At 36.6% G+C, this 24,169-nt stretch overlaps 1 protein-coding gene across 15 annotated transcripts in view; it reads right to left on the minus strand.

Moving 5' to 3' along the window:
• Positions 1–24,169, minus strand: part of ABLIM1 (actin binding LIM protein 1) — a 216,355-nt gene that overhangs the window by 40,439 nt on the left and 151,747 nt on the right. For all 15 annotated transcript variants that reach the window (XR_014175431.1, XM_081953535.1, XM_081953525.1 and 12 more), the window contains exons 7-12: positions 21,649–21,736; positions 20,022–20,080; positions 8,004–8,081; positions 6,477–6,632; positions 1,273–1,311; positions 31–66 (exon numbers count right to left, since the gene is read on the minus strand). Coding sequence is in view for 14 of the 15 variants with exons in the window: in XM_081953535.1 (XP_081809661.1) it covers positions 31–66; positions 1,273–1,311; positions 6,477–6,632; positions 8,004–8,081; positions 20,022–20,080; positions 21,649–21,736 (456 nt within the window). In the remaining variant the exon portion in view is untranslated. The remainder of the gene's footprint in view (positions 1–30; positions 67–1,272; positions 1,312–6,476; positions 6,633–8,003; positions 8,082–20,021; positions 20,081–21,648; positions 21,737–24,169) is intronic.

A 24,169-nucleotide genomic window follows, 5' to 3' on the forward strand; every position in this document is an offset into this window, starting at 1 on the left:
AAGATTACAGAATGTTTGATTGTAACTTACTTCTGCAGATGGAGTTGGAGAGAGTGTCCTTGGTGACTGAAAGACATAGCAGAAAGGAGATTACATGTAAGACATTTTGGTGAAATCTGTTATATCAAATCAATGACAGATGATTGATAATGTCATGAGAAAGATTGTTTAATCCAATTCTGAGAGTCAGGTTTATGGAGTTAAGAAACTGCTTGAGTTTAAGGTCACAAGTATGCTAATTTGTGCTTAATCTGATCAAAGTTTCATAAATAATTGCAGTAATTATTTCATTCAGTGAAAACTTAATTATCATGAACATTAGTAAGGTAACTACTGCAATTCTACAGTATAAATAAATGTAACAGGCTTTATCTTTCAGTGATTTTGAAATTTTATTAGGAATTTACCAAATACATGTGATACTGAAGTCCTACTTAAAAAGATTCCATTTTGACTGTAAATTTAAAGAGAAAGAGGAATAAGTATTTTGACATATCTTGGACAAAAATGTTTACAATGAAAGCTATCCCAAATAAAATGGCCATTTCACACCAAAATGAGATTTTATTAGCTTTACCATCTTCATTTTCTGATGTACAGAAGCAAAGAGACAATTAGCAATACCATTCTGTGATTTATATAGCCAAAAGGTATTTAAAATAAGATCTAGGTCAAATTTTATGCATCTATGAGTTCTTAAACATGTCCTGGAGAACCTACATTTGTGATGAAGTTTGGCGTATCTGTTTAACCACATATTCTTGTTGCAGCGCAAGCCACATTGCAGTTTTTCAGTGTGCCTTGAGCTGAAACACATTGCAATTAAAAAAAAACTGTGGTAGGCAAATGGAAAGAAATGCTATTTAACAAATGATTCTAAAGGAACTCTCACAACTATTCATATGAACCTAAGTTCATATTTGAACTTTGTCTGCACTTTCTGCACCTTGTCACCTATCATGCCAAATGCTTATTTGTCCAGAAGTTTGTTTGTTTGTTTATTTAATTATTACATTTTATGCTACTTATTTGCCCTGTAAGGTGAATCTGGGCAGCTTGTTATAAATTATAAATTGTTATAAATTAATATTCTATGATTTAAAGATATTACTATTTTATCCAACAATCACTCTTCAGGTGTGTGTGTGTTTGTGTGTGTGTGTGTGCACGCGCATGTATGTATCAATCAAACTAGATACAAACTGTCTAATGCAAATTTGTTTTATATCATCTATCACTTTATGAATTTTGCATCCTGTTTTTTGAACTTACACTTTCATCATGCACAGGAGAACTGCCGTATCTTGAACTCTGAAAGGGAAAAAAAAGGGTTATAACTGCTTCATTTTCATACATTTTAACAGAAAACAGTAAAGTAACGAACCTCCTTACTATAAACTATATATATAGTGTGTGTGTGTGTGTGTGTGTGTGTGTGTGTGTGTGTGTATGTATATGTGTTCATTACAGAAAACCATCCAGGCAGAAAACCATATTTTTTATTTTTAATGTTATCTTTCTATATTTGTGTTGTATTTGTGCTGATAAATAAATAAATAAAGGGAGACTAGTATAGATCTATTTCAAGCTATTTAGCTCTCATCAGCTAGCCATACCCTTTACTGGGATTTGAACCTGGGCTGTATTACATATTAGGCAGGAGTCTTAGCCACTAAGCCACAGGCTTATAGCTTGAATATAGATCTATACTAGTCTCCCTTTATTTATTTATCAGCACAAATACAACACAAATATAAAAAGGCAACATTAAAAATAAAAAATATGGTTTTCTGCCTGGATGGTTTTCTGTAATGAGCCGAAGGACAGAAAGGGGGAGTAGTGAGCTTCCTCCCATATTTGGGTATACCAGGGGTTGTAACACAAACACATACCTATTTCCCTGGCTCAGCTGATAAGGAGGAGAGCCTGTGGCTTAGTGATAAATCATCCCCCTCCCGCCCCCAGGTCTGAATTAATACTTAAAATGTAAACTATTAGGGTTTCATAAATGGTAGCCCTGTTTCATAATTGAATATTCAACTTGTAAAGGGCATTTTATCAATTCAGCAGAAAAAATCACAACTGAGTTTGCCCTTAATTCTTTGCAATCTAGAAGCAGAAAACATGACTGGTGTCCAACCATCTAAAGAGCCCATGGATATATTCCTGAAAAGAATTATAATGCAATTCAATTAAATGAGAGGTGAGAAACCATGGCCCCTTTATGACTTGCAGACTTCAACTCCCAGAATTCCTAAGCCAGTATGTCTGGCTCAGGAATTCTGGAAGTTGAAGTCCATCAGTCATAAAAGGGCCATATTCCCCACCCCTGATTAAATACATTATGATGGGTGTGCTGACTCAGATCAAAGCCTATCTAAGTCCAGCACATTATTTTTACAGAGGCCAGTCAGATGTCTATAGAATCTCAAAACTAGGACCATTCTTCTTGTTCTCTAGTAACCTCTATATGGGAGAAAATATGCAGTCATCATGAATAATAGCCACTTATGGTCTTATTTGCTGGGGTTCAATCTAATCCATTTTCATGATCATTACATTTTTCTTTCTTCTCTTCCTACTCTGACAGTACAAAAAAGAAATGATAATATATGACCCAACTAATGGAACATAGTATGATTCATTTGACTATCTAATAACATGTTCCTAAATTAGACTTTTGTACTATATGAGATATTATTTTTACACATTCACTACTTATCAAAACTTCAATTATTCAATATTATGCACAATGAAAGCAAAGTGAGCAGAATTAGAATAAGTGTTAGTCTTTCAACGACAGAGAAGATAAAGAAATCTAGTAAAATCTAAAATCTATTTTGTGTTACTTGATTCATCTAAGTCAAGCTTTCCAAAATACAAGCCAGGATTGAAGTTACAATTGGGATTGAATACTTTACAATGGAAAGCAGAATTGACAGAAAGTCAAGGCCAGAAAGGAAAAGGCCATTCGTTCAAGGTCCCCAGAAAGCATAAATATGAATCTACTTAAAATTTTCTCAGTTCTATTTTAATCATGCCTATTACAATCGCTGTATAAAAATTAACAGTAGTTCTTTTTAAAACATGTTAGGGTTGATATTTACCCTGCCAATACATAATAATAATAATAATAATAATAATAATAATAATAATAATAATAATAATAATAATAATAATAATAATAATAATAATAATAATATTTAATGCTTCTAGACCGCCCCTCTCCCGCAAGGGACTCGGGGCGGTGTACAGTTCATACAAAATATAACAGGATACAATAAAATTAAATTAAATATGTACAGTTGACAATTGACATGGAGGAGGTTAAAATGTAGTTAAAAGAACTGTACAAAGCAGATATAAAATAAATTCAAACCCCTAAAAACAAATACAGTAAATTAAAAAGCCCCTAAAATAACCAGATATAATACATTTGCCAGGAGGGACAGTTGAATTATGCCAGGCCTGCTAATCGGAACAGGTGGGTCTTCAGTTTTTGCCGGAAGGAGCGGAGGTCAGAAGTGGTTCTAATGTCGGGGGGAGGTCATTCCAGAGGGTTGGGCCCATCACAGAGAAGGCCCTACTCCTCGGTGTCGCCCGCTGGCATTGCCTAGTGGACGGCACCAGGAGAAGTCCCTCCCTGTGTGAGCGTATTGGCCGCAGGGATGTATGTGGGAGGATGCGATCCCGCAAGTAACTAGGTCCCGTGCCATGGAGCGCTTTAAAGATGGTAATCAGCACCTTGAAATGCACCCGGAAAACCACAGGCAGCCAGTGCAGCTCGCGCAGGAGAGGTGTTACGTGGGAGTACCTCGTACTCCCCATCACAGCCCGCGCGGCTGCGTTCTGAACTAACTGCAGTCTCCGGGCGCGTCCCAAGGGCAGCCCCATGTAGAGAGCATTGCAGTAATCCAGGTGGGACGTCACCAGCGCATGAGTGACCGTGCGTAGGGCATCCCGGTCCAGTAGGGGGCGCAATTGGCGCACCAGGCGAACCTGGTGGAACGCCCCCCTTGCCATGGCTGCCACATGGTCATCCATTGACAGCCAGGCATCAAGGAGGACGCCCAAATTGCGCGCCCGTTCCACAGGGGGCAATTGTTCGCCCCCTATGGCCAGCGATGGGATCAGCTGGCTGAACCGAGGTGCCGGTAGCCACAGCCACTCAGTCTTGGAGGGGTTGAGTTTAAGTCTGTTGTCCCCCATCCAGACCCCGACGGCCTCCAAACACCGGGACATCACTTCGACAGCCTCGTTGGGGTGGTTTGGAGTTGAAATATACAGCTGCGTATCATCAGCGTAGAGGTGATACTCAACCCCAAAACCACGGATGATCTCACCCAGCGGCTTCACATATGTGTTGAACAGGAGAGGCGAGAGGACCGACCCCTGTGGCACTTCAGTGAGTGGCCTCGGGGTCGACCTCTGTCCCCCTGTCAACACACATTGCCTCCGGTCGGAGAGGTAGGAGCCATACCACCGCAAAACGGTACCTCCGACTCCTATCCCCTCCAACCGGCGCAATAGGATACCATGGTCGATGGTATCAAAAGCCGCCGAGAGGTCTAATAGGACCAGGATAGAGGAACAACCTCTATCTCTGGCCCTCCAGAGATCATCAACCAACGCGACCAAGGCTGTCTCTGTGCTGTGCCCGGGTCGGAAGCCGGACTGGCGTGAGTCTAGATACTCGGATTCGTCAAGGTGTCGTGGAAACTGCTGCGCCACCACATTCTCTACAACCTTCGCTAGAAACGGAAGGTTGGAGACTGGACGATAATTAGCTAGCTCCATTGGGTCGAGTGAAGGCCTCTTAAGCAAGGGCCTCACCACCGCCTCTTTCAAGGCGGTTGGTAAGGATCCCTCACCCAATGAGGCATTCACCAGGCCCAGAAGCCAGCCTTGGGTCACCTCCCAAGATGCCAGTACCAACCAGGAGGGACACGGGTCCATTAAACATGTGGTGGGTCGCAGCCGTCCACGTAACCTATCTAAATCCTCGGGGGCAACAGAATCAAACTCCTCCCAGGATGGTCTCACAAGACTCGCTGTTGGCGGCCCGTCTGGTCCACTGAGTGGGGCCCATCCGCTCCGGATCTGAGCGACTTTGTCCTGCAGATATTCCCCAAATTCCTCTGCTCTGCCCTGTAAGGGTGCCCCCTGTGTCCTCTGTGACAAGAGGGAGCGGGTCACCCTAAACAGGGCGGCAGGGCGGTTATCCGCGGACGCAATAAGGGTGGCGAAATATCTACATATGGAAATAACATCTATCCTACTAATAATATCTGCATTTTTAAACTGCATATGGTGTTCTAATAATTATATAACAACAGTAAGCTTCTTCAAAAATACACTGACATACAAAACCAAGAGTGAGAAAAATATCTGAGATGGATGAAATGAGTAACAAGTTAAAATCAAAATCAAAATCAGCAATATAGATAGACAAGGAAGTAGAGGCCCTTGAAAAGAAATGCAGCCTGAGGAGCAAATGTGAACAAAGACAAAATGGATCAGAGCTATAGCACAAAAGTGGTAGATAATCAAGTTTTTTCATTAAAAATGGTTAAGAATTGTTAAATGAATTTTAGATTCAATAGCAAAATAAAATATCTGTATTTCTTGGCTTCCACTAGGTGGCACTCTGTGAAAACATTTCTGTGCAGTGAACCTGAGGTACATATGATCAAAACATTTGGGATAATGATATATTAGTTTTTCTTTTCTCTGTATAAATATAACATACATAAAATACCACATTAATAACAACATGTCAACATAGTTTATGTCTGGGTCCAAATATTCCATATTCAATCCAGAAAGACTGAAACAAAGTAATCTGCCAACAGATTTGGCCCAAGAAGGAGCATCAAGGTCTTCAACATCCTACATAGGTCCAGAAGTGTTTGAGACATCCTGATCTCTGGGTGAATGCTATTCCATTCCAATTGACATAGCTAGTTTAATGTAAAAAAAGTTTCTGTGCAAACACAGAGATCTCATGTGTGTGTGTGTGTATATGAAATATGTACTCAAGTGTCATTCTTACAATTCTAATAAAGTTTTCTTGTGCTCAGACACCATTTTACTCCTGTCACAGACAGATGCTCTACCCACATAGCAGTATTTCTTTAAGAAATTATGCCACTTTCTAGGAAAAATAAATACTGAAGATTTGTTGCCCATCTGAGTGCTTCAAACTCAGAGGTTTCTGGCTGCCACCCGTCAAGCATGCGCATGAATGTGAGAGGGAAGAGCTCTGTGCGACAGGGATCCCTGCACACATAGTTATTAATGAAAAAGGAAAGTGAAACAGCACCGTCCAATGCTCACATTTTTTCAAAGCTATAACGAATCAAGAAGTTGAGAAATATGAAGCATTTGGACCATTTCATCAGCTATTTATAAAAAGAGCAGAAGCTAGGCTACAAACCAAGTGAATTGGTTTCAAAATTGAACTTCCAATTTATTACCTCTCCAAGGCTCTGTCTTTCTTGTCTCTCTTCGTAGGCAGAAGTGTAGAAAGGTTCGTAAGTAATTAGATCTGGACGCTCAATGTCATAGATTGCCTTGACTTTGGGAATGGCTGCTAAATCCTTATAATCAAGGATCTCATTGTCTACTTTTGCCTTTAAAAAAAATCAAAGAAAACAGGTAAATACAAATCTGTAGATTCATTTGAATAACATCCAGTTCTAAATTCTGCTTGTAAGAAAAACAAATGCAGTTAAAAACCACCAAAAAAACCCATCTCTTTTTCTTGTCCACTCCCCAAATTCATTTTCAATCAAATGGCCCTTTTTATTACATTAAGACTGGATTTGATCATCATCAATTCATCAAAGAAGCGTAGAAAAAAATCAACAACAAGAGGATAGAAAAGTCACAATTTCTCAACACGATGACTTCCCTTCAAAGTATACTTTGTAGCTTGAAATTAGTGAGCCACATCCATCACAGAAAATGTGAGGAGAAAAATCTCCATGAATTTTATTGATTGACTAACATGGCTAGTTAGTGAAGCACAGTTTATGACTCAGTGAATTTTAGCTGCATCCAGGCATTAGTATCATGTAAACTGATTAATTATGAGCACTATAAGAACAGTACTTGGGACCATATTGAACTGTTACTCATACATATACTCATGTTAATGGCCCACAGCAATTTCTATTTTGCCAACTTCACAAAACATCACATTCAGACCCCCCCCCCCCCCAAAAAGTGACATTTCCAAGTTTTATTTTGTTTGTCGGCCACTCATTAGGGGATAGAATGATTTCCTTAAATTACAGCTTTGTAATATAGATAGCCCTTAACTTACAACTGTAATGAAGTCTGCCCATTACAATTGTAAAGTTGTGATGTTCATACAGCATGTGACCAACCCAATTTTACAACTTTTTTTGAAGTTGCTAAGTGAATAAATACAATCATTAAGCAAATCTGCAGTAGTTAAAGGAACCTTGTTTATTATGGTACATTTTTGCCAAAAAACAGAAGTAAATGCTGGTTTTCCGCAAAAAAAAAAATCTGATCATGTGAAAATGGGACACTGCAAACAGTCATAAATGCCAGCTGGCTGCCAACAAACAAAATGCGGTCATGTGAATACCGAAGGGGCAGTAGCTGTCAGTGGCTGTCGGAACTGAGCCATAAGTATTCTTGGGAGAGTTGGTCATAACTTTGAATGGTCTCTAAGTGACTAGTTGTAAGTTAAATTCCATGTTATTGACAACACCCAAATTATTGACAATACCCAAATAAGAAATCAAAAATTTACAAAGGTTTTTTTTTAATAAGACACATCACTTTGGCACATTTTTTAAAAAATCTAATTGATAAAAAGGAAGTAACATGAGGAAATAATTCTGATTTCTCAGGTCATGAACTGTTTGCTTTTCTTCATGAATGATAATACATCTAAATCGTTACATCTCTAAAAACATAACACTAAATCAAAAGCTAATTAATACAACATTTTATGAAAGTATACGTACATAGATTGTGTGTCCTGGTGAACCAGGAATACTGGATCCAGGCCTTGAGTAAATACTCTCTGAGGATGTCCGGGTAGGCTGTAAGGGAGAAAAAACACTGTAAAAACATTGCTGGGTTAGATATCCGGTTTGAAACATTCAAAGCTAAGCCCATTTTCAAATGACCATTTTTTTTCTTAAAGTAAAATTCAGCGAAAACCTTTTTGCCTTATGAAGCAGATTGGATTTATCTTTATAGAGAAGTTACACAGCATTACGGACTGGAGGAGTTTTTCATGCTAAGTCCTACACAAGGAGAATTAAAAAACACCAAAGTTTTAGAAGACAATTATTGCCTAGTCCTGCAAGTCTGCAAAACAACCAGTACAGCTCAATACTTTAAGATGGGGATGTCCTTTGAAAAACCATGTTGAATTAGCAGATCCAGCTGGCATTGCTGTTTTGGATTATTTGTTCTTATCCTGGTCATTCCATGGAATTCCCCAACTGCTTAGAAGCAGGAAGATAGGAACAACTAGATGGTGTATTCATCTCCTTATTTTGTGGCATCGTTTAAAGGTCTACTTAGTTAAAATTAGATATCCAGGTTGTGCCCTGGCCACCTTATCCTAGTTTTATCTCTTTCATTGAGATATATCAATGATCAATGAAAGAAGCAGACTAGGCAGAATTTTCAAATTGTACCCGAGTTGAAATTGCTCTTGGTTTTTAAAAGTATTATGAACTTCCTGTGTTAGGAGTATGGTGGCTCAATAAATCCAGGGTACAAAATTCATAGGTCTGCCTAGGAGTAGCCTCACTTCACAAGAAGAAGCATAAAATGAGCAATTCTTCCATATTTTCCATTATAGATCTGTTCCTTTTACCAAACATAAATTTTCTATTATGTAAACTCTCATATTTTCCAGAGTGTGTTGTCAAAAAATATGGGAATTGAAATTCAATGCATCTGGATAGTATCAGGTTGGGGAAGGCTGCTCATAAGATTCCTCAACCCCACCCCACCCCAATACTTTCATTCAGAACTGGAATTTATAATCACAGATTTTATAGACAAAATCAGGTCATAAACTCAAAATTATAGATTCATTTAAAACTGCACATGAATGGAGAGACAGGACGGCATTACAAGACAGGATAACATTTGCCAGGATTGTCCCATTACACATTTAACCAAGATAAAAATGGGGCAAAATTTGAATTATGTTTCAGGAACATACAAATCCAACATACAAAACACAGGTGGGAAAATCCATTAAAATTTTTTTAAAAATGAAACTAAAAGCTTGTATTTTATTGCAGCAAAATAAAATAATATCCGGGCAATATACCTGCGCTTTGTTTTTCTTTAAAAAGCACACACAAATATATTCAACTGAAAAACAATTGTTAAAGAAAAGAGATGAGCATGCATAATATATGATTAAAAAGAATGGCAAATTATTCAGATTATCTGAACAGAAGAAGGATTTATCTTCCACAGAACAAAGTACTTGCTAATCAACTTCATACTAGGAGCTCTGCTGAACTAGATTCAAGATTTAAAAGTTTCTTACCTGATGAAGGAATATAACAATTTAACTGGGTATCTGAACCAATCTAAGTTCTTTTAGGAGCAGGACCCTTCCATATTTAAAGAACACATTATCTTTTGCTGATTATACGGATTTGCAGGTTTCATTAATCCCTCTCTGCTGTTGCCTAGTATTACTATTTGTGTGAAAGGGATAACCTTCTTTCATTCCAAGTAACTCCAACCATGGAGCCAATGTGGCGATACCACCGAGGTCAAATGAAGCCAATGCTCTCTTTTCCACTGAAACAGACAGATGGGATGAGAATGTCCCCACTGCAAATCCAGCTTGACCACCAAATCTCTCATCTAAATTCAGAGCGAAACACCAGTGTTGTTTATTTGTCTCATAGTGCAGTAGGATCCAACAGAGCTGGATAAGGAAGACTACAAAGCATCAACCAACCCCCTTGCTAATATATACACATTCCCTCCCTCAGCAAATGTTCTTTCAAGGTCCAAGGAATAATCAGAATAAGTGCTTGCCTTTTTTTTTCTGCTTGAACCAAACACCATTTATAATTAAACTCTTGCTGAACTTTTCTTTGTCTCTCACTGGCTAGAAACCAAAGATCAAGATTTGGGAAAGCAAACATTATTCATTCCAGACATTACTGTGGAAATATCTGCAAAGAGATAGGCAGTAAATACATTTTTCTTATTTTGTAAAAGATAATAGATCTCTCAATTTTTGGGAGGGAAAGCCAATCCCCAATTTCAGCAAATTGCTGTTTAGTTCCTTTTTCTTTTTAAAAAATGGGGTAAAAAAGCAAAAGAACAAGTTATTCTTGCATAATAGTCTATAACAAAGAACAAGATGATCTTCAGAGGCAAAAGCCAGTAATGAGAGACAAAATGAACATGCCATAAAATATATTAACAACATATGGTTGTTTTTGTAAAGCAAGAATTTTTTAAAAAATATTGCTATTGTATCATATTTTAGATATTTTGCAAACAAATATTTGGTGCTTGTTGTAACCATGCTATAGGGTTATGCTTTTCATTTGTTTTGCAACTAACTTTTTTCCTCCACATTATCATAATAAATTTTATCTGCTGATCAATTTTCTATTGTTTGACCTGTAATTAAACAACTATTTGAGTCTTCTGTCAGTCATATTTTTGGCTTGACTTATTTGAGTATCATTTTTGTATCCAGAAGAAAACTTTCAGATTAACGATAAATTTCTATTTGCAAAGTTTTAAAAATCATTTCTGTACTATGTAAAATTTGTGGTTGCTTGTTTTAATGACCTCTTCCTAAAATGTTAATTCTTATATTCATTCAGATACTCAGCTTCAGCTAGAAAGCCATTTCTTTTAGCCAAACTTATACAATGTTCTTTCAAAACTCCTCTGTATGAAAAACCTAAACAAATTTAAAACTTTAATATCCCTCAGGGGAAATCAGGAGATTCAGGCAGATCACATGAGCACAAAGATTTATTACAAGGTTAAGCTCTCTACAACAATCTAAACTACTAAAAATGAAAGAAAATAAGTGAGAGTTAAGAAGGAATTCAAGGTGGGTTGGACCTAGATCTCTTGTGGGTGTGCAGGGACTCATGACTGATGATGCATTTGACCTCACCCTCGGGCTCAGTCTGATCATCTCCTACAATGTCATTTATATCCTATGGGGAAAATTCTGATCATGGGGTCAAGGGGACACTGTGACAGTCATGTTTTTCAGCACCACTCTAACTTCAAATGGTAGTTAAACAAATGGTGTAAGTTGAGAGTTATCTATATTTGCTAATACTTTATATCCTTATTCCATTTGTTGTCATGATTTTGGTTTTCCTTCTCACAATATTTCATTTTTATACAAAAGAATCCCCAAATTTCTTTTACATATTAGGATAAATTCATTTCTATACCTATATTCCATATCTATGGCAGGGATCTCAACTTCTGGGCCATGACATGTTCAAAATTGGGCCATGTGACGGGCTGGCTAGTGTGCATGTAGAGCTCAACCTGGGCACCCAAAGGGCCAATGGGCAAACGCACATGTCTGCCTGTTGCTCATGCAAGTCGAGTTGTGTGAATGCACACCGGCCCACCACTTGGCAAGGGCTGTGCGTGTGTGTATATGTCCCAGTTCTGCTCTCCCTCTCCACAGCCAGGCTGCCAAGTCTCAAAGGTTGGGGACTGCTGATCTATGGGAAGGTTCAAGGCAGTAATCAAGGCTTTCTTTTCACCTCCAGCCCCATTTTTTGTGCCACTGAATCAGTAGTAACTTCCAGCTACTGCTTGGACAAGTACATGCAATTTTCTTGGTAACACTTTAGCAGTAGTTTACCACTGCCTATCTTCCTAGGGCTGAAACAGAGTGACTGGCTAATTGGATTAATATTTAGAGAATGTCTAAAATTCAGTCTCTTGGCTTCTCATCTGGTGCCTTTAACTATTACACTACACTGTGCTCTTCTTTTCATCTTTATAATAACCTACAGGGGAACTGACTAATACAAATATTTTAATTCCATAGTGAAATGAGAATGTGCATCTGGGTTTCTCAAGTTTTAATCTAACTTCTAAGTTAGTATACCTCACGGACACAACTTTTTTTGTTAATTGTTGCATTTAAAAGTTGGCATATACAGCATTACCTCAAGAAACCCACTTCCTTTGTTAATAAACAGCAAAACTGGTTTCATATCTCAATAATCAGCACTTCTGATTTACTCTGACACTGATTTTGCCAGGCACGGATTGTAATTTACACAGATAATCTTTAAAACAAAGTAACACTGGAGCCATCCACATCCTTCCGTGAGAGTGATGTGATGCTGTCCATCTCTGAACTGCAGATGTTCAAGTCATGCTCTGGAGAATTATGTAGGGCAAGTTCCCTGTATCAATAATAATTCCTTGAACATCAAACCAACTGGATGCACTACTAATAGATATAAGGACATTGATCCAGCACAGTTTACAGTACCTGCCTTAACGTTTTGATGGTGTTCAGTATACAAGATGGTGAAAACAGCTGGAGAAGAAGGAATAGCTTGGTTTGTGTTTGCAATCGTACTGCATTCATATAGAATTACCATGTAACAGGCCCAAATAACAGCTTCTTAAATATAGAAGAGAGTGACTCATACATGCATAAGTATATGCTTAGAATACAGTTACTTTTTACATATATTTTTTTTCTTTTACAGCAGGAACCTCCATCATTTCAAGGGCTATATCAGCTTTATATGACACAAAGATTACAATTGGAGATACCAAAAATCTTTCTGAGGCAGTTTGAAGGGATTTTAATTACGAGAAGGATGTAAGACACTTGCCCTCTTAATCATCTCTAATTATATTATTTTTAACTAAAAATAAAACATTAGGGCCTACCCACTCTGGAATAACTTCAGGGGACCACAAAAAGAAAATTAGCAAGGTCACTGTTGTTTTAGAGAGGTACTGGTTTACCGAAACAATCTTTTTTATATAAGTGGCTTGCATTTGTCCATAATGCTAGGCTATAACTGATCTTTATGAAGATGTACAGGTAGTCCTTGACTTACAACCACAATTTCTATTGCTAATTGAAATATTTACTAAGTGAGTTTTGCCCCATTTTAACACCTTCCTTGTCACAGTTGTTAAGTGAATGGCCATTGACTTTGCTTGTCAGGAGACATGACTCGGGACCCTGAAACTGTCATAAATCTGAGTCAGTTGGCAATTGTCTGAGTTTTGATCACGTGATTTCAGGGATGCTGAAATGATCATAAATGTGGAAAACAACAATAAATCACTTTTTAAAGTGCCTCTGTAACTCGCTAATAAACTTATGAAGTAGAGGACTATACAACAATGAGACATTAGTCTGCATATTCTTGCTTCCTCTACAAATTAACCTCTGCGAAAACTAGAAAATATTGGCCTTCTTTAAATTTAACTTGCTTTAGGATAGAGTTAAAAAACATTTCCATACCCAAAATTGTAATTTTTTAAAATATCTTTGGAGATTCCACAGACCCAAAGACAACTCACAAAGTGAAATACCTTCCTAAAAAAAATAACAGCCCAGTTGCTTTTTGGAAAAGCAGCTTTGAGGTAATTTTTAAAAAATCCTAACGTAGGATTTGGTGCTAGGTTATTTTGATGATAGAATGGTAAGACTGCCCAGATCCTAATAAGAATCACATTATGACGAGATTAGTGGAAAATAAATAGATAAATAAAAGATAGATAGATGACAGATATATATGCTGGTCTTGTAGTATTCGGGTCTTTTCCTGTGTAAGATTGAGATTGTCTTGGCAACGTTTCGGCGAGGTCTCACACGCCATCTTCAGGCTGGTGTTTTCGGCTTTGTGTTTGTGTGAATGAAGCCTGAAGATGGCGAGTGAGACCTCGCCGAAACATTGCCAAGACAATCTCAATCTTACACGGGAAAAGACCCGAATACAACAAGATCAGCATACCTACACCCGCGAAAAATCTAAGAAAATATATATGTATATATATGATAATAGATAGATAGATAGATGATAGATAGATAGATAGATAGATAGATAGATAGATGAGAGATAATATTTTTTAATTAATCTAAAAAAGCAATTAAAGTTTCTTTAGCTATATTTGAGAAGAAGTGAAGAGACCCGAGACCAGGTGTTGTTTCAACTGAATGCTAATTATAATTTAACTATTACATATAATAAAGCTACTGTATTATGCACAACATAAGCATCATTAATTTATTATGATCAGAGTAAAACTGCACAAGAGTCACATTAAAAAACCACCTTAAAGAAATGACAGGTTGTAGGAAAGGAATAGAAATATATATTGTTAAACTTTGTTTATGTATATAAATGTTTCATGAATAAAAGATTACACATTTCATTTACAAGATCTACTGCTACAATCACACTTGAAATTTCCTTTGAATTTTACCTTTTCAAAATATACAAAATCCATCAAGGAACGTTTGACATTCTGTTTAATTTGTTTCTTATTGCATTACTTAGCTTTTAAAATTTACACCCGTATTAATTTAATGAATTATGAAATGAATCAAAATAATCCACATTAGTTTTTTGCTTATACAGGTAGTCCTCGACTTATGACCACAAAGCCCAACATTTCTGTTGCTAAGTGAGACAGTTGTTAGGGGAGTTTTGCCCCATTTTACCACCTTTCTTGCCACAGTTGTTAAGTGAATCACTGCAGCTGTTAAGTTAGTAACACTGTTAAGTAAATCTGGTTTCCCCATTGATTTGCTTGTCAAAAGGTCACAAAAGGAAATCACATGACCCTGGGACACTATAACGGCCATAAATATGAGTCCATTGCCAAGTGTCTGAATTTTGATCATGTGACCACTGGGATGCTGCAACAATCATAAGTGTGAAAAACAGTCATGAGTCACTTTTCTCAGTGCTGTTGTAACTTTGAACAGTAACTAAACAAAATGTTGAAAGTCAGGGACTACCTATTTAAAAAAATAACATTTTGCCCTGAAATTTAAGGTTGAAATCTGCAGTCACAGAGGCCCTTCTAAGTAATCAAAGTTATCAAACAAACCACTTCATGCACTCCATAGTACTCAGGTTCCCATGTCCATTAGCAAACCCATGTTTTTCAGCTTTTTAAGTTCCTTTTATAAGACATTAAACATTGATAACCTTTGTCAGAGAAGGTTGCAAGCTTTGATATAAATATAAAATTAATATCAAGAAATTGTAAATATTCAATCTCAAGAAGTAGTAGCTTGTATCTATTTACCACAGAACAGCGAATAGACGCTTTAAAGACATAACTCAGTGAAAATTTGTTCTCTATTGCATATAAAACTTTTCTGAGAGCATATTTTGAAATAAAAGTAACAATTTTAAATACCGCCATATATTTGATTTAAACAGCAACTAAATAAAATGGGCATGCAACATGTATATATTTTCCGTGCTATCATGCTTACACAAAAATACATACAACTGCAAAGAAATACACAGAACTGTTTAATTTGTGCACAAAATCTACAACACTTGAATAAAGCACTGTCAAGTAGTTGTGCCTAAATACATTGCTTACTTAGTGTTAACGAAATCGGGAGTATGTAAACTGAGTCAACCTTGAAAACTGGGAGTTTAAACTGTGGAGAAGCAATTCATAAATAAGTACGTAAATAGATAAAAATAGAATACATGAATGGAACGTTGATATTTAAGCATAGGAATGCCTGTTTCATCACTAACTAAACTCATTGAGAATGAAAATAAGAGTGCCTATATTGATTTCAACCCCCTTCTTGTAGACAAGAAAGACATTAAAATGGAAGAGAAATCTTAAATATTATCTAAGGTGGGCTGCACTATTTACATATAATGTCTTTGTATAAATCAGGGACTGAAGAATGTTGTTTCTGCCCAAAGATGATCTGATGATTTGATGTATTTTTTTTTAAATGATATCTTCCAGAATTCAAAGGACTGTTCACATTTTAAAAACTTACATGCAAAGTAAAATGATTTCCACTGATACTTTGTCTCTTTAACAACTAATATATTGGTATATACAGTGGGGCAAAAAAGTATTTAGTCAACCACCAATTGTGCAAGTTCTCCCACTTAAAAAGATGAGAGAGGCCTGTAATTGGCATCATAGGTAGACCTCAACTGTGAGAGACAAAATGTAAAAAAAAAAAAAAAGACCAAACAATCACATTGGCTGATTTGGAAATAATTTATTTGCAAATTATGGTGGAAAATAAGTATTTGGTCACCTACAAACAAGCAGGATTTCTGGCTCTCACAGACCTGTACCTTCTTCTTTAGGAGGCTCCTCTGTCCTGCACTCATTACCTGTATCAATGGCACCCGTTTGAACTTGTCATCAGTATAAAAGACACCTGTCCACAACCTCAAACAGTCACACTCCAAACTCCACTATGGTGAAGACCAAAGAGCTGTCAAAGGACACCAGAAACAAAATTGTAGACCTGCACCAGGCTGGGAAGACTGAACCTGCAATAGGCAAGCAGCTTGGTGTGAACAAATCAATTGTGGGAGCAATAATTAGAAAATGGAAGACATACAAGACCACTGATAATCTCCCTCGATCTGGGGCTCCACGCAAGATCTCACCCCGTGGGCTCAAAATGATCCCAAGAACGGTGAGCAAAAATCCCAGGATCACACGGGGGGACCTAGTGAATGACCTGCAGAGAGCTGGGACCAACGTAACAAAGGCTACCATCAGTAACACACTACGCCACCAGGGACTCAGATCCTGCAGTGCCAGACGTGTCCCCCTGCTTAAGTCAGTCCATGTCTGGGCCCATCTGAAGTTTGCTAGAGAGCATTTGAATGATCCAGAAGAGGATTGGGAGAATGTCATATGGTCAGATGAAACCAAAATAGAACTGTTTGGTAGAAACACAACTCGTTGTGTTTGGAGGAGAGAGAATGCTGAGTTGCATCCAAAGAACACCATACCTACTGTGAAGCACGGGGGTGGCAACATCATGCTTTGGGGCTGTTTTTCTGCAAAGGGACTAGGATGACTGATCCGTGTACAGGACAGAATGAATGGGGCCATGTATTGTGAGATTTTGAGTGCAAACCTCCTTCCATCAGCAAGGGCATTGAAGATGAAACGTGGCTGGGTCTTTTAACATGACAATGATTCCAAACATACTGCCCGGGCAATGAAGGAGTGGCTTCGTAAGAAGGTCCTGGAGTGGCCTAGCCAGTCTCCAGATCTCAACCCCATAGAAAACCTTTGGAGGGAGTTGAAAGTCCGTGTTGCCCAGCCACAGCCCCAAAACATCACTGCTTTAGAGGAGATCTGCATGGAGGAATGGGCCAACATACCAGCAACAGTGTGTGCCAACCTTGTGAAGACTTACAGAAAACGTTTGACCTCTGTCATTGCCAACAAAGGATATATAACGAAATATTGAGATGAACTTTTGATACTGACCAAATACTTATTTTCCAGCATAATTTGCAAATAAATTATTTCCAAATCAGCCAATGTGATTGTTTGGTCTTTTTTTTACATTTTGTCTCTCACAGTTGAGGTCTACCTATGATGCCAATTACAGGCCTCTCTCATCTTTTTAAGTGGGAGAACTTGCACAATTGGTGGTTGACTAAATACTTTTTTGCCCCACTGTAAATATCACAATGTATCATTATAGTTTCTTTAGCATCCTCATTTCCTTTCTTGCAATCTATGTAAACATAAAGACCAAGTAGTGACATTTACTTGTGAAAATTAAAAATCAAGAGTGCATGATGTGGTTAAAAAAGTAAAAGTAAGGGTAGTGAAAGACATGGGAGCAGCAGCTGAAAATTTGAGTGCAGAAAGAAGTAACACAACTGCAAACCTCTGAAGAGTAAGGCCTGCGAAGAACCAAACTCTTTGGATAAAAGAAATCAGAGGAGGAATGCTGTTATAAAACACAAACAACAAGGAAAAGTAAAAAAAGGAGAAAGGTTTCCTAAATGTATATATTAAAGAGAAATTCTTCCCTTTCCATAAAAATGGTCTCCTTATAATTATTGTGATATTTGGTACATGACAGCAGTTAGAGAAACAGTTAATCCCCGCAAAAAAAAAAAATTGATTATGGGCCATGTTAGAAAGCAATAAACATTCCCCACAGTTTTATACCTGATTACTTTATTTCCTGCTTTTTCTGGCATCTATAACTTTCTATGGAAATCTCCCAAGAGGAACAGATCTTAAATAATTATTGTTTTTATGGACTCCACCTAAAATCTAACCTAGCAGGAACTCTTGATAATAACGAGCATGCAGTCCAAGATCTGCTGTAGACAAAATTCTGTATAATGTACTGACGATTGCTGAAGCTATTTCAACAAGTAATTCTGGTGGTATGTATTTTGATTGTCAGGGGAAATACAATGAGGACAGTTTTGATTCTCTGCAGACTTATATACTTTTTGGAACTACTGAAATAGAGCTTATACTTTTAGATGCAAAACTTCTTTTATGCTGAACCAGACAAGCACCTCATGTAGGAGAGAAAAGAATGGCTGCAGTTTCCTTGGAAACGGGGAATTGTGCTAAATGGTTTTGAAAGGTCAGTAACACTTAGCTGAAGAATTATTACCACACTAATAACAACAGATAAACAATCTGGCCAACAGCATGTTTAGATCTTCAACTTAGAGATGAACTAATCTTACAACAAATGTGTTTGTTTATTAAGCATTTATATCCGGCCCACATCCCAAAACCCAGGCAGTTAACAACCATTTAAAAAGAACCATACTTCTGACTTTACTATTTATCAATAGTCCAATCTTTGTGGCTACTTAAGTTAGCCTTACAAATTTTAATGACTTCCAAAAGGGATACTTAAGGAATTCTGTAGATCTATATGTTAGGAATCATTGAAGATTCTAAGATATACACATCCACAAAATGAAGCCAAATGAAGATAATGTCGCAAAACTTAGGGCGATATATTTGTGTGGAAATAACACAAGTAATACAAGTAAGAAGGAAAAGAATTTTTCTGATGCTTGTTTTCTTTATGTTATTTCCCTCAAAAAATACAATTTTTTCAGTGTACAGTAGTAAAAAAAAATCTTTGGGGAAATATAGTTTACTCCTTCCTTTAACCAGTGGAAACGTTTTCTGGATCTCATTTATTTCAGGAATAGAACAAAAAATCCAGATCCATATATTATCAGTAAGAATGCAATATATTTCTGTGAAATTTTAAAATGATGAAAGTTAATTTGTTTATAAACTTCTGAACAGTGTAAGGGTATAGAAAGGGGAGAAATGTCAAAATGACATAGGTGAATTAAAGCAAAAATATAATGCACAACAGTTTTCTGCCTTCTTTGGGACACTGAAATAACCCATTTAAAGATTTAAATGTTTTAAATAAACATTTGTCAAAATATCATGCAAGTTACATGACTGTTTTTCAGAAACTCAAAATGCTTTTATTCTTTTTGTTTTCTTCATAGAATCTGAACAACATCCTGTTGTTCCACCCACATATGGCAGAATATTCTGTAAGTTATGAGTATGCAAGCCTATAAGTACATCAGATTATATTGTCAGTTTATAGTATAATCATTAATTAAAATTATTCATGATTCCTTTTTCTTTAATGGAATTCAGAATGATAAAATACCATACATAAATTAGTAGATTTAATACATTTTTCTAATTCTTTGATGAGACTTATCCCAGAGTCATATTAACTTTAAATAAATGAACAGGATCACATCCTTAATTCTGTAAAAAAGATTTCTAATTTCTAAAGGAATCATATAAAATCAAATTTTTATTTACAGCCCAAGATCAAGAAAAAAGATCAACAGTATAATTATAAAAAGGGTTTTTTAAAAATTGCAAAAAAAAGGAATATTTTTAAGTGAAACAAATAATCATATACCGGTAGTTTTTAAAAATTCAGAATAATGCAAATTACTTCTTACCCTTAGCTTTTCATCTCCCTTTGTAGACAGTTTACAGTCGGGGTGCCAAACTGTAGAACCTATTGTGGAAAAGAACAAGAGAAATCATATTACATTTCATTCAGCTCAGAAGAAATCTATTTAAAATAAGGTCTTTAATTCTTCCCACTTTCCTGAACTGTAGACACTTCTGCAGTAGTAGCATCCTGACTTGAATCAGTCTCCTTTTTAAAGAAGACTTAAATTCTGTTTCGTAATATTCTGTTTATGTACAATTATTCACATACTGCAGAATTCCCAGAAGCAAGTATGCAGCACACGGTGCAATGTCAATGCATGGATGTCTCAAACAATTAAGTCTTTCGGCAGATGTACGTTTTCCAAGGCTCTTCCTTCCACATTGATTGAGCTGGAGAAAATAATGTCAGAGCTCCTTGCATCAAAATTAAAAGGTGCACTGCTTCTCCATTACTTAGCTTCAGAAAGATCAGACTAAATCTAATGTTACTTTTGAATAAACTTCTCAATAAACAAACGTCTTTTTTGTCATGTTGTCCTCTCACCTCCTGGATCTATTAGTAGACTAGATGTCCCTTATCTAGCACCTTTTTGGGCCACCCTAACTTGGCTCAGAAGACTGAAATATTTCCCTGAGACATATTTGGGAGACCCCGGCAAATCTCGGATGCAAGGCAAAAGGACATGTGGAAAAAAAGGAAAATTCAGTTCTATGATCAGAATTTAGATTTAGACTGGATTAAGGTAGAAAGCAAGATTGTCATTCAACAGGAAGATAGGACAAAATTTCCATGTTATTTGGCGCATAGACGAATCTAATGCAAGTATGCAATGAACACACTACCCAAACTGAAGTTTCCTCTTTAAACTTCCGGATCACATAGCTTTGCACTGCTTTACACTATTCTTTAAGAAAAGTTTAAATAAAAAGAAAAACTCCTGCATTTTTTTTGTTGCTGATAAATAATGGAAATATGTTAATAGTTAATAAAAACTTGTTTTCCTACAGTAAATTCTGGTACTTCTTATTTTTGGTTTAAAGGAAAAGGAAAAGAGAAAGCAAATACGTTATTTACTTATGTTTAGAGTAAGGAAATTTTATGTTAATTTATATTTTAGCCTTATTTTCTAATAACACACCTGGATAGGGATATGAACTGAAGCAAGGCAATATTTTTATATTTGGTCAGCATCAGAAAAAATGATGAAAGAAAATCCACAGAGATTAATTAATGATACTGAAAGCAAAACAGTTCTACTTTAACCTCAGTTCAGCCTTGAAAACCCTGTTAACATGTTCCTGGAAGACAGAGAAGGTGAGCTTCCTAGGTCCCATCAGAACTTGCTCTTTAATGGATAGGACCTGGACCATAACAACTTTTTACATTTGTACAAGATGAGAAGAAACTATGGAAGTTCTTAATATAACCATATCACAAAGGGCTTTATTGATAATATAAATCTTGAATTGCACCTGGAAGCTGGGCATGCCCATAATCTTCCTGCATTCAGCATTAACTGCAGATTATCTATCTATCTATCTATCTATCTATCTATCTATCTATCTATCTATCTATCTATCTATCTATCATCTATCTATCATCTATCTATCTATCTATAATTTATATACCTTGCAGATACATTTCTTCTCCTTCTGTGAACATCTGGTTGCATCTGCTGCATCGTGCACAACTTGGATGGTAATGTTTGTCTCCTGCCTGCAGAAAAGATAAGCGTGGAGAATAGAATGTGATCTACATTATCTATCACCAATATTTATACAAAAATGGCACAGTTCCAGCTCAAAATCCTATACAAGATGTTACCCTAGCTAAGCCTTTCATAAGCTATGATTTTTAATGAACTGCACTTTCTAAAACCAACATACTACACATTTTGAAAGTCGAGTTTCAATCCTATGAGTTGGATGAATTAGTGTGATGTATACAAATTTGTAATGTTATATTTATTTCTTCTGTGACTTTCTTAGATCCACGGTTTATTTGCAGCAATTTTCTTACCCCCCCCTTTTTTTATTTCCAAGGCTATTAATAAATATAATTAGCACACATTTTTATTTGTAGATAAATGGACCTAACATTTTTATTCTATTTACTCTCACCACTCACTGACTGCTATTGCTCTTGATAGTGGCAAAAGCAGAGCAAGATTTCTGAACTGAAGATGGCAGTCTTTAAAATATCTGTAGATTGCAATTTAAGTTCTGTGTTTTCTCATACAATTATTTTTGATTGAATTTTAATTAGAACTCTGATTAACTTGGTATTTCTCATTAATATATTTATCACATGAATCAAGATAAACATAAATGTAATATTGTTTCATACTACAGTACAAAAATAAAGGTAAAGACTTTATAATGTAAGAATCTATCAGATAAAAAGGAATTGCAGGCTTAATTTTAATGATAAAATGTGACTATAAATTAAGCTAAACTTTTGTCTCAAATTTATATGCAAGGAGATTTTTCTCCTTACAGTGGTAACTGTTGAGAGTTAGATTCTACTTCTAAACGATATAACAGTTTATATGCTTTTTGAACAATTGCACTATTTTAACCTTGGAAACATTGTACAATACTATGAGAGATGTTTGTCCTTTTGTCTGAGTAAGAGAACATAGTTTTCTAATGCTTCTGACTTCATTCGGCACTTCTTTCCAAAAGAGTTGCCATTGGTATGTAGAAATACACATTATGAGACATCACAAGGGCTACTTTGACTGCCAATGGATCTGGAGGAGAGGCTAATTACAAACATATCTTTTCTTTTGGCCAAAAAAATACATTTTTATGGTATTACAACTGAACAGCTGGACTCACGTCTTCTATTTTAATACTTTCTATCCAACATTTGGAAAAGGATTACTTTTACTGAAACATGAAGCTACTTAAGATTGCACTTTATTTCTTCCACCATGAAATGGTTTCTTTTTGCGCAGCACTAATTCACTACACTGACACTTGGGTCTACTAATATCTTTGATGATACCCTATTTCTTTGTCCTTGTTTTAATATTCTCTAGGGAGGAGTATATACTTAGAAACAGCTTAGCTTTGTGCTGCTTAGGAGCATTGTGACCCTGGAATGTTAATGGAACACTTTATGTAACAGAGACATTGATTGTTAATGGTATGGCTTTATTTCACCTACTTCCAAAAGCTATAGATAACTTCTTTCTTTTCTTCTACTGCCTTTTTAATATGCTATAAGTCTTGATTCTGAGATGGTTATTTTATAATGCGATATCATATTATAGTGGGGACTTGGTGTCTCAGTGGCTAAGAAGCTGAGTTTCTCAATTAGAAAGTCAGCAGTTCAGCTGTTTGAATCCCTAGCGCTGTATAACAGAGTGAGCTCCCGTTACTTGTCTCAGCTTCTGCCAACCTAGCAGGTTGAAAGCATGTAAAAATGCAAGAAGAAAAATAGGAACCACCTTTGGTTGGAAGGTAACAGTGTTCTGTGTGCCTTTGGTGTTTAGTCATGCCGGCCACATGACCACGGAAATGTCTTTGGACATCTCTGGCTTTTCGGCTTTGAAACGGAGGTGAGCACTGCCCCCTATAGTCGGGAACGACTAGCACATATATGCAAAGGGAACCTTTACCTTTACCTTTACCTTGGTAGCACTTTCCAACTGTTGTATTTGGAGAAGGCATATCATTTGCTTTTGCTTCCTCCTCACTACCGTATTTTTCAGAGTATAAGACGCACCGGCGTATAAGGCACACCAAGATTTTGAAGAGGCAAATTAAAAATAAAGTTTTTGCACTCTGCAGACCTCCCAAAAATGGCTCATTTTTCGCAAAAATTGGCCCATTTTTTTTCAAAAAAAGGGCATGAATAGCCTTTAGGAGGCTTATAGAGTGCTTCTGGGGAGTTGGGGGGGGCAAAATTGAGCAAAAAAGGCCAGTTTTTTGATCATTTCTGCCCTCCCCAGCCCCCAGCAGCACTCTGAAAGCCTCCTAAGGCTCTGCACGGCCATTTTGGTGAAGGGGGCAGGGTTTCGGGAGGCAAAAAATGCTGTATTCAGTGTATAAGATGCACCCAGATTTTCAGCCTCTTTTTTGAGGAAAAAAGGTGTGTCTTATACTCCGAAAAGTACGGTAATTAATACCTTAAGTGAGTTTC

The sequence above is a fragment of the Natrix helvetica genome (assembly GCF_964273705.1).
Source record: "Natrix helvetica genome assembly, chromosome: 5".
Classification (NCBI taxonomy): Eukaryota; Metazoa; Chordata; class Lepidosauria; order Squamata; family Natricidae; genus Natrix; species Natrix helvetica.